At 35.4% G+C, this 15,608-nt stretch overlaps 1 protein-coding gene across 1 annotated transcript in view; it reads left to right on the top strand.

Annotated features, from left to right (window-relative positions):
• Positions 1-15,608, top strand: part of EFL1 (elongation factor like GTPase 1) — a 78,348-nt gene that overhangs the window by 17,598 nt on the left and 45,142 nt on the right. The window contains exons 13-15 of the mRNA XM_026856340.1: positions 4,912-5,063; positions 5,680-5,858; positions 6,556-6,691. Coding sequence (XP_026712141.1) covers positions 4,912-5,063; positions 5,680-5,858; positions 6,556-6,691 — 467 coding nt within the window. The remainder of the gene's footprint in view (positions 1-4,911; positions 5,064-5,679; positions 5,859-6,555; positions 6,692-15,608) is intronic.

Here is a 15,608-nt window from a genome sequence, read left to right as displayed (position 1 = left end):
CCATTGTTCTTACAATCCTGCTGAATAGTGTAAATAGAGTACACTAAAGAAATTCCTTTCTACTTTTCAGTGGTAATAAAAGTCTGTTGATTGAATAATCTGATGTACTAAAACTATACTTAATGGCTGCACTAGGGGATATGAAACCTCTAATACCCTTACTATTTTCCTCCAGATAATACAAAAGGTACTTCTGTCTTCTAAGTTAGCTTGAAAGCAGGACTATTTCTTTTCTTGGGTGTCACCATAAAGTAGGCACTTTCCCATACAATTCTGCATGAAATTATGATGACAGTTGTTTCTCTGTTTTGTGGTACAGCTTGTTTGTGTGTCCCGAACCAGCAGATTGCAGTGTACTTCATCTATTTAATTTTCCTAAAAACTACATTGGAAAAAAAATATAAATCCTGTGATTTTTGCCCACCCTTCAACTAAAAAGACATTACATTTTCTTGATCAAAAGAATGTTTATAAAGATCTAAGCTCTGTAAGAAATTACTATCTTCTTGCAAGTAAATTAATTATGTTTAAAGTCAATATGACTTTCAGTGACTTCTGTGTGATCTGAACCTATCATCTTCTGTTTGCATTAATAGTTTGCTCTAAATTGTCGTTAGTGCATTAGAAATGAATATGGCATGAGTCATCTGAACAGCCTGTCAGATATAGAGGTTAACATCTGAAGATGGCACCCAGTTATATAATTGAGTAATACATGCTTTTGAAAAATTAAAAACCCTACTTGTGGTTACCGTGAAATAAATTTCATTGTAACAGTATACATTTAAATCCAGCTAAGACCTTTGGAACTGATTCAGGAGAGGAATACGTAGTAATGGATGAATTTTGAATCTCTGGACATAATTTAGTTTGCGTAATTGTAAGTTTGAGAGAAAAGCTTGTAACATTCTGAAAAGAGTTTTGCTTCAAGTTTCTTCTTTATTGCACATTCAGTATGTGAGATAAATCAGGGGTCAGTGTATCAGTGGAGTGTTTTTTGAGACAGTGTGTGACAGCTTGCTATTGATATCTTAGTTTCAGTATGTATCTCGGAATGAATGATAATTGCCATATAATGTAATATGAAACAGTTGAGAGTGTTCCCTTTGCAGGGTCCCTGTGAGATTGTTATATGAAATTTTATGTAAATTCTGATTTGGATAATTTTCAGTTGTTCATTTGTGTATACATGTTTATTTCTGCTCTGAATTGCCTAGTGCTTTCAGCTGCAATAGAAAAAATAGGAAATAATCTTAGTAGTTGTACATTAGTTTTTGTATGGAAATAGTTCCATAGGCATTAAGCAGTTTAATCCAGAAATTAATGAACTTCAGGAAGATTAGGAAGACCACTGGACATACTCTGTGCTGAATTGTAGCAAACAAGCTGCTCTTGAGAGAGCTGTCCTTAGAGATACTGTTGTCAGAAGTCTTCGAGTGCCAGATGGTGAACAGAACAGCAGCCAGTGATTTGACTGGAACTTAATTCTGAAGAGCAGAGTCATGAAGAGTAATCCAGAAGATTATAAATTACTTGGATTTCAAGATGTTAACAGAAATTACCCACTTAGTTTCATGAAGTCAAGCACATGTCTGTGAACTCATGGAATTTAAATGGGTAAAAACTGTATGGAGAGAAAATACTCTTAGCCACCTCAAAAACATTGTTCACGGCAGGGGAGATGCATCACAGACACTTGTTGACGGCAGTATCAGTCTTCTGGAAATGATGTTTGACTATGTTGTTTCCTTTTGAAAATGGTCTGAAGGTTAAAAGGTGAAAAAATAGATCTAACTTTAATAATCTGAGGCCAGTTTATGTTTGAGGTTTTTGTTTTGATGATTCACTATGTTTTTTTGAAATGTTTTGGAATGAGGTTTCTCTTTGATGACATGGAAGGGTAGAAAAATCTATTGTTATGCAGAGGATTGATTGCATGAAGGAGTTTACTTGTTGTTCAGTTTGAACTAAAAGAGTTATCCTGGTGGAATGTGGGAATAAAGAAGTCAGCAGTAGCTTGCTTATATTACCTGAAATCTGATGCATTTGATCAACAATCTACGGAATGTTAATAGTATCTATATTACACTGTTCCACATTGCTATTTCCATAGTATTTGTTTACCACAAGGTTGATGTTAGGATGAGTTGGTAATAATGTGGTTGCCCACCTATGTCATCTCTCTTACTTGTGCCTGGTTCATGTGCATGGTGTCTGGATGCTGTAGCATCTCTCTGGATGTAGGGAATTTTATTTTTTTTTCCTTCTCCTCCAGAATTTTCATTTACCATTTTTTGTGTAACTGCATGGTCCCTTTTTTTTTCTGCCAATATTATGAGGCTGTAGATCCTTTCTTAAAGAGTGAAAAAAGGAGAGGGAAGAAATATGGTAGGGAAGAACAGGAGATAATCTTTTTTCTGGTTTGGGCAGCATTTGTTCAAAATTGATTTCCCTTCTGGTTGGTTTTGCCAACTGGAGAAATTGAATAAATCAGGGTAAAATTTAAAACTGATTTTGTAGCAGATCCAGTGCCTATGTGCATTAATCTTGTTCGGTGTTCTACTTGAGTGTGTTGAAATTCTTTATAAGGATTTATTTGACAACATTATCTTCTCGTGGTTTGTAATGATACTACCGGTAGTGACTAATTTTGTAGAAATTGACACTGATAGAAACCAGGATGGAAGTCTAGGTTGTACCTACTAGCTAAAGTCCCACCCACACTCAATCTGCTTCTTATCAAATTAAGAATATAATTAACTGTGCTTGTATGTATTGCACTTTACACCAGTGCATTCAGAATTTTAAGGTATGTTTTAACATGTGTGATTAGGGCTATCTGACACCTAAATATACTGATACTTTAAAAAATACCATGTAAAGGGGAAAAAAAGGCAAACACACTTTTTTCTTTTACTCTCAGGGTTATTTACACAAATGAAAAGTATTTTTGGACAATAAAGTGTGTTGGAATGCATACATATGTCCTCATGTTTATACTGTGCCATCATACATAGACTGCATTTATGACACCCTTGGCTGTCTCATCTGTACTTTCCCTATCAATCTCTTTCCTCTGGGAATTTTTCAGGCATTCCAAACCCTTAAATAGCTTTGAACAGCTGCCTTCAGGAAACAAAAAAATCATCGTAAAAAAGTTTTCATCTCCACCATCTGCTTTGCATTTTGAATTGTTGAGCCTCACTCTCTTTTGCAATAAAATAAACAAACCAAACAGAAGTACCACACTATCCCAGATTTCAGAGATATGTATTCTTAATTCTGTCACAATGATTGTTTAAGAGATGATTTTTTTAAAAGAAAAAAAAAAGTTGCTGGGAAGTTTGTAGTGAGAATTTTGCCTTACATTTGCCTGTTCTGTGACATGTAACGTGTCTGTCTGAGGTTCTGAGTTCTGAAAGTCTGTGCTTAAAATTCTGACATTTTTATCCTGGGGCCTCTCTTAGGTAATTTTTGGAGAGATTTTTCATCTATGTATAGTTTTCTTACTCTTTTGAGTTGAATGGTTCGATTGAAGGTAAGCGTGATAACTGTGTTCAAAGTGATTTCCTCAAGTACTAAGAACAATTTTGATAAAATGAAAGGCTTCATTATGCATTTTCCAAATTAAGTCTCTTGCAGAATGTGTTGTATGCAGAAAAGCATCCACATTATGATATTAAAAAATAATCTTACTGGCAGTTAGTCTCAGCTACATAATCTGTTCAGGGCTTTCCTCTCCTAATTAATCCAGTTAAGGGCAGAGTAAGTGTCTCTACTGGCTACGTGTAAAAACTTTGACTCTCAAGTGATGGGTTGTTTCCCTATTTGGGAGTGTGCAATAGTTGATATGAGGATGTGATTAAATTTTTTTTTTAAATTTTTTTTTATAGATTGTATTTATATGCCTGTTGTCTAAAGAAAATTTATTGCTTCCCAGTGTTTTCTTCCTCCTGTCATTCATTACTACTACTAATGTTCAGGAAACCTTGAACTGTTTCTGTAAGTGGGGAAATTAAATTAAAGAGAGGAAGTGACTTATCCAGAACTACTAAACAAGCTAAACTTACTAACAGGGCACTTTGTTTTTAATGCTCTGTTCATCAGACTGTGTGCTTGATACAATTGACTGAAAGGATCCTAAACCATCTTTAGTATTGAAAACTGTTGTTCTTGCCTCCATCATATATGCAAATACAGGCGTAAGGACATATTGTGTAGATGGCCTTTGGCTGTGGGATTATGTTCACCTTCTTGAGTTGAAGTCAAGATTTAAGACTTTCTTATTGCTTACTATTTTGCAAGTAAATTATTTATTAATGCTGGAAAGCAATATATATTTCCATTGCTCCCAATGGGGGTGTGTGTGTGTGTGTGTGTGTGTGTGTGTGTGTGTGTGTGTCCTAGTTCCATGAAAACAATGGTATCTGCATTACTTAATTATTTTTTTCTGCTTTTAAGCCACGGTGATAAAGATTATTTTTCTTGATGTCATCACCTGACAGCATGTTACATGAGAAAGTGTTGATACTGAAATTACTAAACAGAATAGCTAAGTTTAGGTTAGAATACTGTATGCTTAGTCTTAGCTGCCATTCTAGTTTAGGGTAACATACTAGATATGGTGTAAAAAGCAAGTTTGAAAGTTGGCTTGGGTCTTTTCTGAAAAAGTGGAATTCATATGTCAGTGGGAAAAACTTGACTTATTTTAACAAAATAAACAGAAGTTTAACATGGTTGCCCCTTACTAAACATGGTGAAGGAAGAGTTTGTTAATTTTAGCTGACTTAACATACAAAGTCATTCTCCAAAATTTTTTACGTATGCCAGATACAGTATTATAATTACTGTGATTTAATTTTTTTTTTTAAATGACACATCCAAATACTAATGTTTTAAAATATAATGTAGGCCTTTAACTCAAGAAGAAATAGCTCATCGACGTGAACTGGCGAAACAAAGGCATGCTGAAAAATTGGCAGCAAATCAAGGAAAGGAGCTGTCAGAAAAGCTCCCGAGTGAAAATTCATCTGAAGTAACTAGGAACACTGGCGATACGAAAGGTATGTAACACTCTATCTGTTTTTCTCAGAGGATGTTTAATAGTAGTGTCTAGTTGTCAAGGTGCTGTGTACCTTCCAAAGAATCATACATGTGCCAGTCCAAGCAATTCAACAGATGGACCTGAAGGAAGAGGAGGGATTTGTAAGAAAGCTGATAGTTCATAAATGCTGTAATAGTGCCATGGATACCTGTTCCTGTAGCCTGAGAATGTTCTTGGTCTCAGTACTCTGAGTCAGCGAAGATAGATGATATTTAAAGGAGATGCTCTGCTGAAAAAATAAGTAATTTTCACACTAATAGATGGGTGAAATGATTGACTTTTGCCCTTGCATATGGGGTAGAAAGATTCAGGTTTGTTTAGCTTACTTCTAGAACCTTTTATGACAGTAACCGTTTAATCAAAAAAAAACCCCAAGCAAACAGCCTGATAGTAAATTGGTACAAAAGCAGTGTATGAGCAACAGGACTGGATTGTGAGTTACAGTGGTAGCGTTCCTGCCATCTTTTAATGTGTCACCAGATGTTACAGGATAATGTGTAACTGGCTTTTTTTCTTTCTTCAGATGAGGAGACAAACTACTTTTATACTTCATATATTTTTCTAACTTTGATTAGGTGAAGAGAAACAGCTCACTGGTCAAGTAGAGATCATGACCTCAAAGGCAATGAAACAGGAAGCAGACAACAAGGAGTCTTTCATTGCTTTTGCAAGAGTATTCAGTGGTGTGCTGCGAAGAGGGCAAAAGATCTTTGTTTTAGGACCAAAATATGATCCTGCTGAGTCTCTGCACAAGGTAAGAGGTGACAGTGAATTGTTACCATAACTTGGGATTCTTGTGAAACACTGATGACTTAACTTTTTACTCATTGCTCACTCAAAAAAATTGAAAAAATAAAAAAGTTCCAAGTCAAAAATTCTAAAAAGTATCAGGTAATTGTGGTAATAGCTGATTGTGTCTGTAAACTCATTATAAACCTAAACATTTCCAAAATAATTTAAGTACGTTGTTGTATTGGCTAACAATAAATCCAGTATGTGTATACTTTGATTCAAAGAAAACTTGTGAAGGGAAAAACAGTGCTTTTGGGGGACAGGAAGGTGCATGATAGTATTGAAAAAAAATGACTTTAAATGTTTTGAGGTTGTGGTCAAAGAAGTTTTTTACTTATGATTTACTTTAAAACATTTGTTTTATCAGTGACAATGAAAAGTAAGCTAGGAGTAGGAGACACCTAAAAATTACCAAGGAAAAGCATTATTTTCTATTTTCGTGGTAACATTTCCTCAAGACTGGATTTTTGGAAGGGGGAAAAAAATATTTTCAGGTGTAGTTGGTGTTTAATATCTAACTTTTGAAAATAAAATGCTTTTTATAGAATGTATATTTAGAAGGTATATCTTAGCTTTGTAATGCAAGGAGCTTTCCAGGAAGAAGTTTTCATCAGTACTAAGTGATAAATATCCAACACTGGTTGTTTTACTCCGTGTAGCTGTCATCCCAGTGTTCTGCTACAAACGATCTGCCGTTAGTACCTCATATGGCTTGCTGTACCTTGGAGAATCTCTACTTGCTTATGGGGAGAGAACTTGAAGATCTTGAAGAAGTACCTGCAGGAAACGTTCTAGGTGAGATGTAACTAGTATTTAATTTCCTAGAGATTGAATCATATCATCCAAAATACACTGAAATTGTTTTGTTGTGATTAAGAATAAGAAAACTTAAATAAATCATATGAATATTTTTAGGTATGTTGTGTGTGCAAAAAATGAGGGCAGTCTAAGCTGTGATTTCTATGAACTTTGAATTGTGAGGAGGGAAAAGATGCCTGAACAGGAGAAAACTAGGAATTACACTAGCATGTTATCCTCAGGTTAGAGTCTTGCCAGGTTAGCCTCGCGGCCAGGAATTGCCAAAGGCAGCAGTAAGGTCTCATATGTTATAAATTGCGGGGATTATATATAATATTTTCCCAACAGTGGAAATTCTGTAATATAACTTCTCTAGTGATGCGGATAACTGTAGTTTTATTTCTGGGTCTGTTTTGAACTGTGGTGCTAAAAATTATTTCTTTTATGGCTGTGGCAAATTTTGCACTTTCTCCACGGACAGGGTTCTAAGTGATAAGTCATTCTGGTCATTGAGTTATGCTCTTTTGTGCCAGATTCTGAGCTGCTTTGCTCTAGAGTATGAATAGCATTCCTTGCTGGTTTTGTTCTTTGCTTGTCTTTTCTTAATATCAAAAGTAGAATTTAGAGAGTGTAATCGTTTGTGAATGAAAATGTACGAACTACAGCAAAATATAAGATTTAAAACCAAGTGTACTCTGTCAGGGTTGGATTTTGTTGATCTAGGCAGTTCACCATGCTGGTCACTTTTAGCATCGGCCTGAACCATAAGCAGCTGGTGAACTAGTTTTATTTGGAAGCTTAATAGTTTAAAATTCTGAATTATACCTTACTGTAGTCTGAGGCCCATACATTTTCAGTATCAAAATGTATTAAATGCTTACTTCAGAAAATGATTAAGAGTTTGGGGAAAAAAAACAAAACCCAAACACCTCAAAACACTGCAGTAAAAGTGAAACGATATCGTCTTTGTGCTCTTCAAATAATAAATACTCCTAGAGCTACCTCCTGCAGAAAAAAATACATTGTGAGAATTATGTCTTTCATGTTAAGAGTTGGACCAAATTTCAGTAAACTTTCTTGTGACCAATTAATTATACCAAAAAGTTGTGAGGAGTGTCTACTGCTGAAGGCTGTTCTTCAGTGGGGTCTAGTTTTCCCTTAAATAAAAGCGTATTAGTTGAGTAATATGTAAATTGTAAATAGTGACACAAGATTTGTCATATTTAGAGAATCCATTAGAATTTTAAGTTCGGAATTAACAATCAGAGCTCTTAGCCAGAATATGTTTGGTATATAGTCTCTATTTATCAGATCATTGTTTAGTCTCTTCATATATTGACAAAACAGGTTTTCACTTTTACCTATAACATACAAGCTCAAGTAGTATGTGTTTGTGTTTGGTTTTTTATATGATGTAATTTTAAAGAATTTTTTAAACTAAAAGCCCTAAATACTTTCTTGTTGATTTATTTTTTTTTCCCCATTTCCCTGTGAAGCTGCATTCTTAATTTACATAAACTCAATAAACACCTTTCTGATTTGATGATGTTTTACCACACTCAGAAAAATGCAATGCATTCATATGAAAGGAATCTGTAACAGTGGTGATGCAAAACTTTTGTTATTCCGGTCAGTACCAATGATTTCTGTTTCAAAGACCATTTATCTTCCAGCTTTAAAGCACACAGCAGTGATTTCTCTCCAGCCATATAAGGAAATTGCTTGTAAGATTATCTAGTAAATTAAGGAAGCTTTTCTGAAAGCTCAGTAGTTTGTATAATTAAATTATTGCCATAAGGAATACACAGTTAATCCTGACTGCCTATTTCCACTTTAAAAGTTGTGGTATGGCATTTTTTCAGATTTCTTTTCTTCAGAGTTTGGGGATCTTTTGGTATTATTTATAGGCTGGGTTTTTTTACAGGGAAGAATCTGCTTGGTGCTAGTGAGCAGCCTTTTTATTCTTTCTACTGGCTTATGCAAAGGTTTAATGATCAAAAGACATGACTTGATACATAGGTGGTTTTACTGAAGATTAAAGGATTCATCCCTTGTTCATTGTGTTCAATTAATATTTCCTTAAAATACTAATCTCCTTTTAATTGCTAAAAATCTGATAAATTTGTAGCAGAATTCTGTGAGAGGAAAATGTAATGAAGCAGGCTATATTTGAACTGCAAAGCTGTCACACAAACAATTCAAGAACATCCAGCTGAAAAGCAATACTGTGTCCCTGTCTAATATGCACAGCCATTCTGGCAAGCTTCAGGAAGTTCTTTTCTGGTAGTATTCTGAGTTCCTAGAAGTTAGGGGACATAAACTGCTTTGCATTAGTTAATTTATTTTGCAAGTTTGTCAAAAAGCTTTAAGCAGTATGTCATTTCCAAGTAATATGGCAAACACAAAATACTGCCTCCTTCCACATAGCTGTTTATGATTCAGAATTTTTCTTCTTTACAATCTCTGACTACTACACGTTTTTTGTAGTCCTTGAGTAGGAGGTGAAATATGATTTAAAACAAATGGAAAAAGTTCTCGGGGACTGAGGATAATAAAGTCTTTGTAGTAAATCTTCTTTTAACAATTATTTGTCAGGTTATTCTATGAAAAGAGTAAAATTCTTGTCTCTGACAAAAACACCTGACGTAGAATTTTTAAGTTAGAAGCACTATTGATTTCTCCACTCTGAGAACTAAGAAGGAGTATGTGAACAAGATGCCTTCTGAGGAGAAAGTACTGTCTTATTTTTCACTTCTTTTCCCCTGCATTTTTGTTAGAGGTCCTGTGCCAGCAGGCAGGAAATTACACTTGGTAACTGGTACTACTGGGTTGTACTTTGAATGAACAGAGACCTTGCAGGAGGAAAGTTGAGTTACTGGAGCTGCAGATAAAGTTATACTGGATTAGGTATGTGCCCTTGGTTTCAAAATAGCACTTGTCTAGTCTGAACTGCTGAATGAAAACCAGGATAGTCATTGGAATGGGCCATGCACTGTACCTTTAGGTTTAATTTGGAAAAATGCTGAAGTACTGATCCAAAAATCAATCGTGTGTCTCGATGTACTGTTTGAGGAAAGGCTTATTTTTCTGTATCATGTCACGGGCCTTTTGCATGGTACGCAGTTGCTGAATTTGAACCTCCCTGTGGTCATCAGGTCTGAGAGTGTTGTCTTGCAAATGGTTGACCTACTTGTCCTTACTGCAGTGCTAGCCTTCTCCGTCGCTCTGTCCTGTCTCAAGGGCTATATAAACTGCACCGGCTTCTTTTCTCTTGCAGTTGGGCTGGTGGCTGATTATCTTAACAGAAACAGTGTTATCTGTTTTGTAAATTCTAACTAGGTATACCAAAATAATGCTTAAATTCCAAATATAGAAGTACTCTCTGCTTGCAGACATTAAATGTGACAGTTAATGTATGTCACCTAAATATCTCAAAATTGGTTGAGATCTTTTTGATTCCAAGACACATTTTGTGCTCACCTTTTGAAAACTGCCTGAATATCTGTTGGAAAGAAAATGTTGTATCGTAGACTTTGGACACAAGTCTATGTGCTGTTTTGAAATTACTGTCCTGCTCTGTCTTTAAGAAGAGAAGCAGTACTTGAATGTTAAATTCCAAAGACTGCTTGACTGATGTAACATTGCTCTTAGTGACTGACCTGTGTTTGCATAATGTAGTGCTATGCAAATAGCAAGCTATTGTAATGGCCCCACTCTCTGAAGGTTTGTCCTTTACTATGACAAAACATATCAGAGAAAGGGGCTTGGTGCAGACAGTCATCTGGCTGTCTAGAAGTGTTCAGCTTTAGTTTGTTGAGCATTATAGAAACTTAGGTTCTTGCTGGGACATTTCCCCTTGTTGCTTCTGGAGGTTTCTTCTCCCATGCAGGCATCTTCTCCAGGTGTGTTGTAGGTGACATGAAGGGAATCCTTGGCTGTAGTGTGAATTCCATTGATCTCTAGCTTAGTTACCATAGCTCTTCTGACTCGTGCCTAGTTTCTCTTATAAAAAGGAGAACTATAAATGGTCCAGTCATGAAACGCTAATTAACTTAATTTGGATGTTGCCTGTAAATTCTTCTGTTAGCCTAGTAGTGTTAGGTGCTGCTAACAGTTAAACTGTAGAGGCGGATAAGGCAGGTACACAAATAGAAAAATTAACACTAACATAAACATTGTTTTTCAAATATTTTTTGTTAATGAAAGGTGTGGGGCAGCAGTATTTATCATTTAATGAGTGAAAAAATGTTGCTTCTTTACCAGGAGAGAAAACAATAAATTGAAACAGTATTAAAAGCTCACACAAAGGAGATTATTACAGGCAAGTTTGAAATTATTTTGGTTATGTTTCTATGTTAAGAATATTTTATTTAAATCAGACTACCGCTATCACACCAGTAAGTGTTTTGAGGCATTTCTAAGTCTGTATTCTGGGGGATGCAAGAGGAAGTGGAGACAGTTGGTTTGCTTGTTCCCATACAAGTATCTCTATTTGTTTAAACCAGGCAAAGGAAAAATACAAATGCAGGAAAAACATAATTTTGTAATACTTGTTTTGATATTTTTTGTGGTTGGAGACAATAAAAACAACTTAGTGGCAGATCCTGAAAGTGACAAAGGAAAAATCAGCAGGCAGTATGTGAGGAAAAAGTAAATTGGGCTCATAAGTAAAGATTGAGCAAGTGCATGTCCTCCAGATACACATAATAGCTTCCTTTTTTCCCCCTTCATTTTTGTTATTTTTCTTGTTGCGTGTCCTATAATTTAAGGGAAAATGCCTTTTTTGTTCTATGCAAAAGAAGGGAGTTTTAGTAATGAAAACAGATGTTGGCGGTAGTGTAAAAACGTATTTTAAATAGGCAAAAAGAAGTTGTGGGTTTTTTGTGATAATATCATGCACAGATGAAAGGCCTAGGATTCCCATACTGGGTATTGATTCTATTTCTAAGTAATTAATGCAAACACTGATGTAAAAACAAAGGAACATGTTACTCAAAACACTGGTTTAGGTACTTGTGTAAGTTCAAGTATGCTTAGGTAGTTGTATAAATGAATAATATTTTGTGTTTTATTTTTAAACTTGGCTTAGTGTCATGTTTTTCTGAATGAATAATTGAAGAATTATCAAGTGATACATTTTTGTTAACCAGAATAAAATTTATCTCGAGGCAGGTTATGCATGTGCGCACATGAATAACGGGCATATTAAAATTGGTGCGTATAGTGCTTTTTATCCATGAGTACCACCACAATAGTCTTGTGTGTGTTAGCATACAAAAATCAGATTTTCCTTAGAGCTGCCTATATGACTGTTTAAGTGCTTTTTGTTTTGTTGAATACTGTTAAAAGCAAAGCGTTTCCCTTGTCAGTAGATTTGTAGTGCTTTATAGTATAATGCTCATATGAGACTAGGTGTTTTCCTGAATATTTTCAGATGCAGTTAGCTATGTGAATATCAAGTGTTCTACCAAATTAAGAGTATTTGTTTCTTTAACTTACCAAATGACATTGTTAAAAGTGGGAATCTAGGTGTCACTCCTCTTGCCAGCTCACCGTGAACTGACTAGCTACATGAGAGACTGCTGTGTACATTGGTTTTTCCGTTTCTAAAATGCTTGTTTTCCCATACAATGTTCCTTCATGTTTTAATTATTTATAAAGCACTTACAGGATTCTTGACATGTAAACAAGATGACATGGGAAGTGTAGGTGATTACAGATTCGTAATTCTGGAATTTTTTTTTTATACCTTTCTGAAAATAGGTGCCATAAAGCTGCAGTTAGCATGGAATACTGGTGTGAGGTAGTATAGCTAACCTTATTACAAGGTGTCTAACAAGCATTTTATTCCTTTAGGACTTGATCGAACAGTTTAGGAGCTTTTAATAAGCAGCCTCTGTTAAGAGCAAAGAGCAGCTGCAAGCAGCGATGCCATTTTAAAGGCCCAGAATGGCTTTCTAGGACTGATGCCAACTAGCAAGCATTACCACCTTCTGTGAAAGCCCTAGGAACAGTCCTGCTGTTGCACCAGCCTTTTATTTCTGTGCAAACATTTGGTGGGCTAATTTCACTCTCTGAATCAGTAATGTGATTATTAAAAAAAAAAAAATAGCCAGCTTGAAGTGATTCCAGCTGCATGGGCTGTCTTATTTCAGCATGCTGTGATCAGTGAACACAGGAGGGCAGTCTTTCTCAAGAATGTTACTGAAATTAGCTGAAAATAGTGAATGAAACAAAGAAAACTCAACCCTTTGTCTTCAGTTTTAGAATACTTACAATTTTTATCACTAACTGCCATTTTATAAAAATAAAATAACCTTGCATTTTTAAGTAGTTTATAGTAATCCAGCATTATTCAGGAAAAGGTGTATGATTAAATGTATTTAGTTACAGAATGACATTTTATCTCTATGGACTGTTGAGTTTACCTGACATCATTGGATCTATATTAATTTCCTACCAATTAATGCTTTATGGATGCTTAAATTGTTGAAAAAATTAAATATGTACAAGAAGTTTCTTTGAGTTAGAGACATAATAGTTAATCTGTTGTTTGGCCTCTTTCAGTGCTGGGAACTGAAACCATTTTCTTAACTCTATTTTTGCTGTAGTGGATTTAGTGCCTTTGCAGTTACTGCTCCTTGCCATGCATGGTTCCAACAAGCAGGCTGGGTAGTTTGTGATGCTCGTTGAGCAGTGTAACATAACATGGTGCTCAGGTAATGAACAAGTATCAAATGAAATTAGAAGTGTATTTTACTGGCCATCTGATAAGTTCCCTTTATTCAGTTTGCCTTACTTTTTCTGCTGTTTTATTTATGATTCATTTCAGTGGATTTGACTTGACAAACTTTATTGCAAAAGAAATAAGAGGTTCGTTACCTTGTTTTCAAATCAATACCAACATATCACTGGAGAGGAAAAAATATGATGTGTCTTAGGTCAGAGGCATAGCACTGACATGTGTCTTTATTGACTTTGAATGGTTAATAGTTTCCTTATAAAGCTTTTTTTAGTTTTTTTTTAATTTATTGAAGAATTGAAATTGCTTTTGAGTAGCTGTATTATTTGTTTTTCTGACTGTAGCTTCTTAAGACTATAAAAGGAAATCATAAGTGCAGTAATTCTATCTGAAGAAAACCACTTCCCAATTCTCTAGTGCTTCTGGAATGTTCTCTGCTCTAATTTTCAGGAGTTTATTATGAGATCTAAAGATGTGTTTAGTCTTGCCACTGGAATACAAGGTGGTTTTTATCATATTTAAAAATTGAACTGTGTAAGATTATTTAAGCTAAGGTCATAATACATTCATCTAGCCAAAAATGCCTTTCAGGTTGCTCTTTTGACCACTTTTGGATTATAATGTGAAAAAAAAAAAAAAATCAAATAATTAAGTCTTGGGGGAAAGGAGAGAATACAGTCAAACATTCTGTATCAGTTTTAAGGCAGCTTTTATTTGTGAAATCTGAGCTTTCGTTGAAATGAAAGATTTCTAAATCTTCCAAATGTGAGGCAAGCACTCTTGATTCTTTGGGGTTTGTATGAGGACAGATAGTTGCTGATACATGAGGTTTCCCAAATAGCACCAGAAGGAAAACTGCCCAGACTTGTTGGTGTTCCTTGTTGCTACTTATATGCCTGTGGGCAGCACTGGGACTAACAAGAATCAAGACAATTTCATACTATTGCTGCTTGAAGCAGCTCACAGCACAGCAGCAGGCACATGCTGCTCAGTAGAGGAGATCTAGAAATAGACTGGAAAGAGGGTTTGAGGTGCAAGCAGTTGTCTCGTTATCACCCCTGTGTTTGCCTCAGAAGTGATTTTAGGCCTTGAGACTTCAAATTAGTTAAATGCCTATTATTACACTAATAGACATTGATCAGAACTCAGGACCGGTGGTAAAGCAGACTGACTTCTTTTCCTCCTCTAAGGGTGGAGAATCGACTTATGGGAGTCATTGCCCGTGGGCAGATGTTTCTCTGCCTTTCAGTAGCTAACTGTGGGTTTAGGTCCCAGATACTAGCTGGCTTATCTCCAAAATTTCCAAATCTTCTGTGTGAGTACTTGGTTGGGTATGATTTTTCAAGTCTCTTTAACATGGGAGGATAGGGGTTTTCCCCACTATTTCACAGTTAATTCTTTAGTCAGCATCAATGTATTATTTTTAGTTTCTCCTTCTATGAAACTGAGTATGTCCATGTATAAATAAATGGAAAACAGTTATCTACAGAAACAGTCATATTTATTACTTGGCTAATGAACCTCTTATTTTTTCCAATACTGTAATAGAAGAAGAGTGTTAAAGTAGTTAGTATCACCGATGTTAAATGGTAATAGAAGTCTTAAGGTGGAGTTTTGAGATAACTGGCTGAGCTCACATCCGTAGTGCTGCATTTGGGATTTTTTCCAGCATACTGGGATACATCACCGATGATTGAGGAAAATTACCCCACATGTTCATTTGAAGAGCCTGAAAACTATACCCTCCCTCAATCTGCTTATAAAACTTACTTGGAGAATGCTTTTGTCTTTGGTGGTTTTTATTTTTTTTAAACCAGTATTTTCTTTAAAACTAGAATGTTGGTATTGTTTAGTAGGTGGCAGTTTATAGCCCTGGACTCTCTCTTATGATGTGGTTCTAATGGGAACCATCTAACTTGCTTTGATTGGTTGAAAATCTCTAAAGAGATTTGAGTATCCATTACTAAATGATGGATCTATGATAGATGAACCAAAGTGACTTCAGTTTTGTACTCAAAGAATTTAGTTTTTAAGTATATCTTGTCTGCTAGTGCCGCTGTGAAATACTGTGTGACAAAGTGGGAACCACCAGTTCAGGGATGAACTTGGACACCAGAGCACTAGAGTAAATGGCTGAGAGATTCAGCAAGCATGCCTGGTTTCAGGAATTAG

This window comes from Athene cunicularia (assembly GCF_003259725.1).
Source record: "Athene cunicularia isolate RWA chromosome 10 unlocalized genomic scaffold, athCun1 chr10_part1, whole genome shotgun sequence".
Taxonomy (NCBI): domain Eukaryota; kingdom Metazoa; phylum Chordata; class Aves; order Strigiformes; family Strigidae; genus Athene; species Athene cunicularia.
The sequence above is the reverse complement of the archived record's forward strand: the minus strand, read 5'-3'. Positions and strand labels throughout refer to the sequence as shown.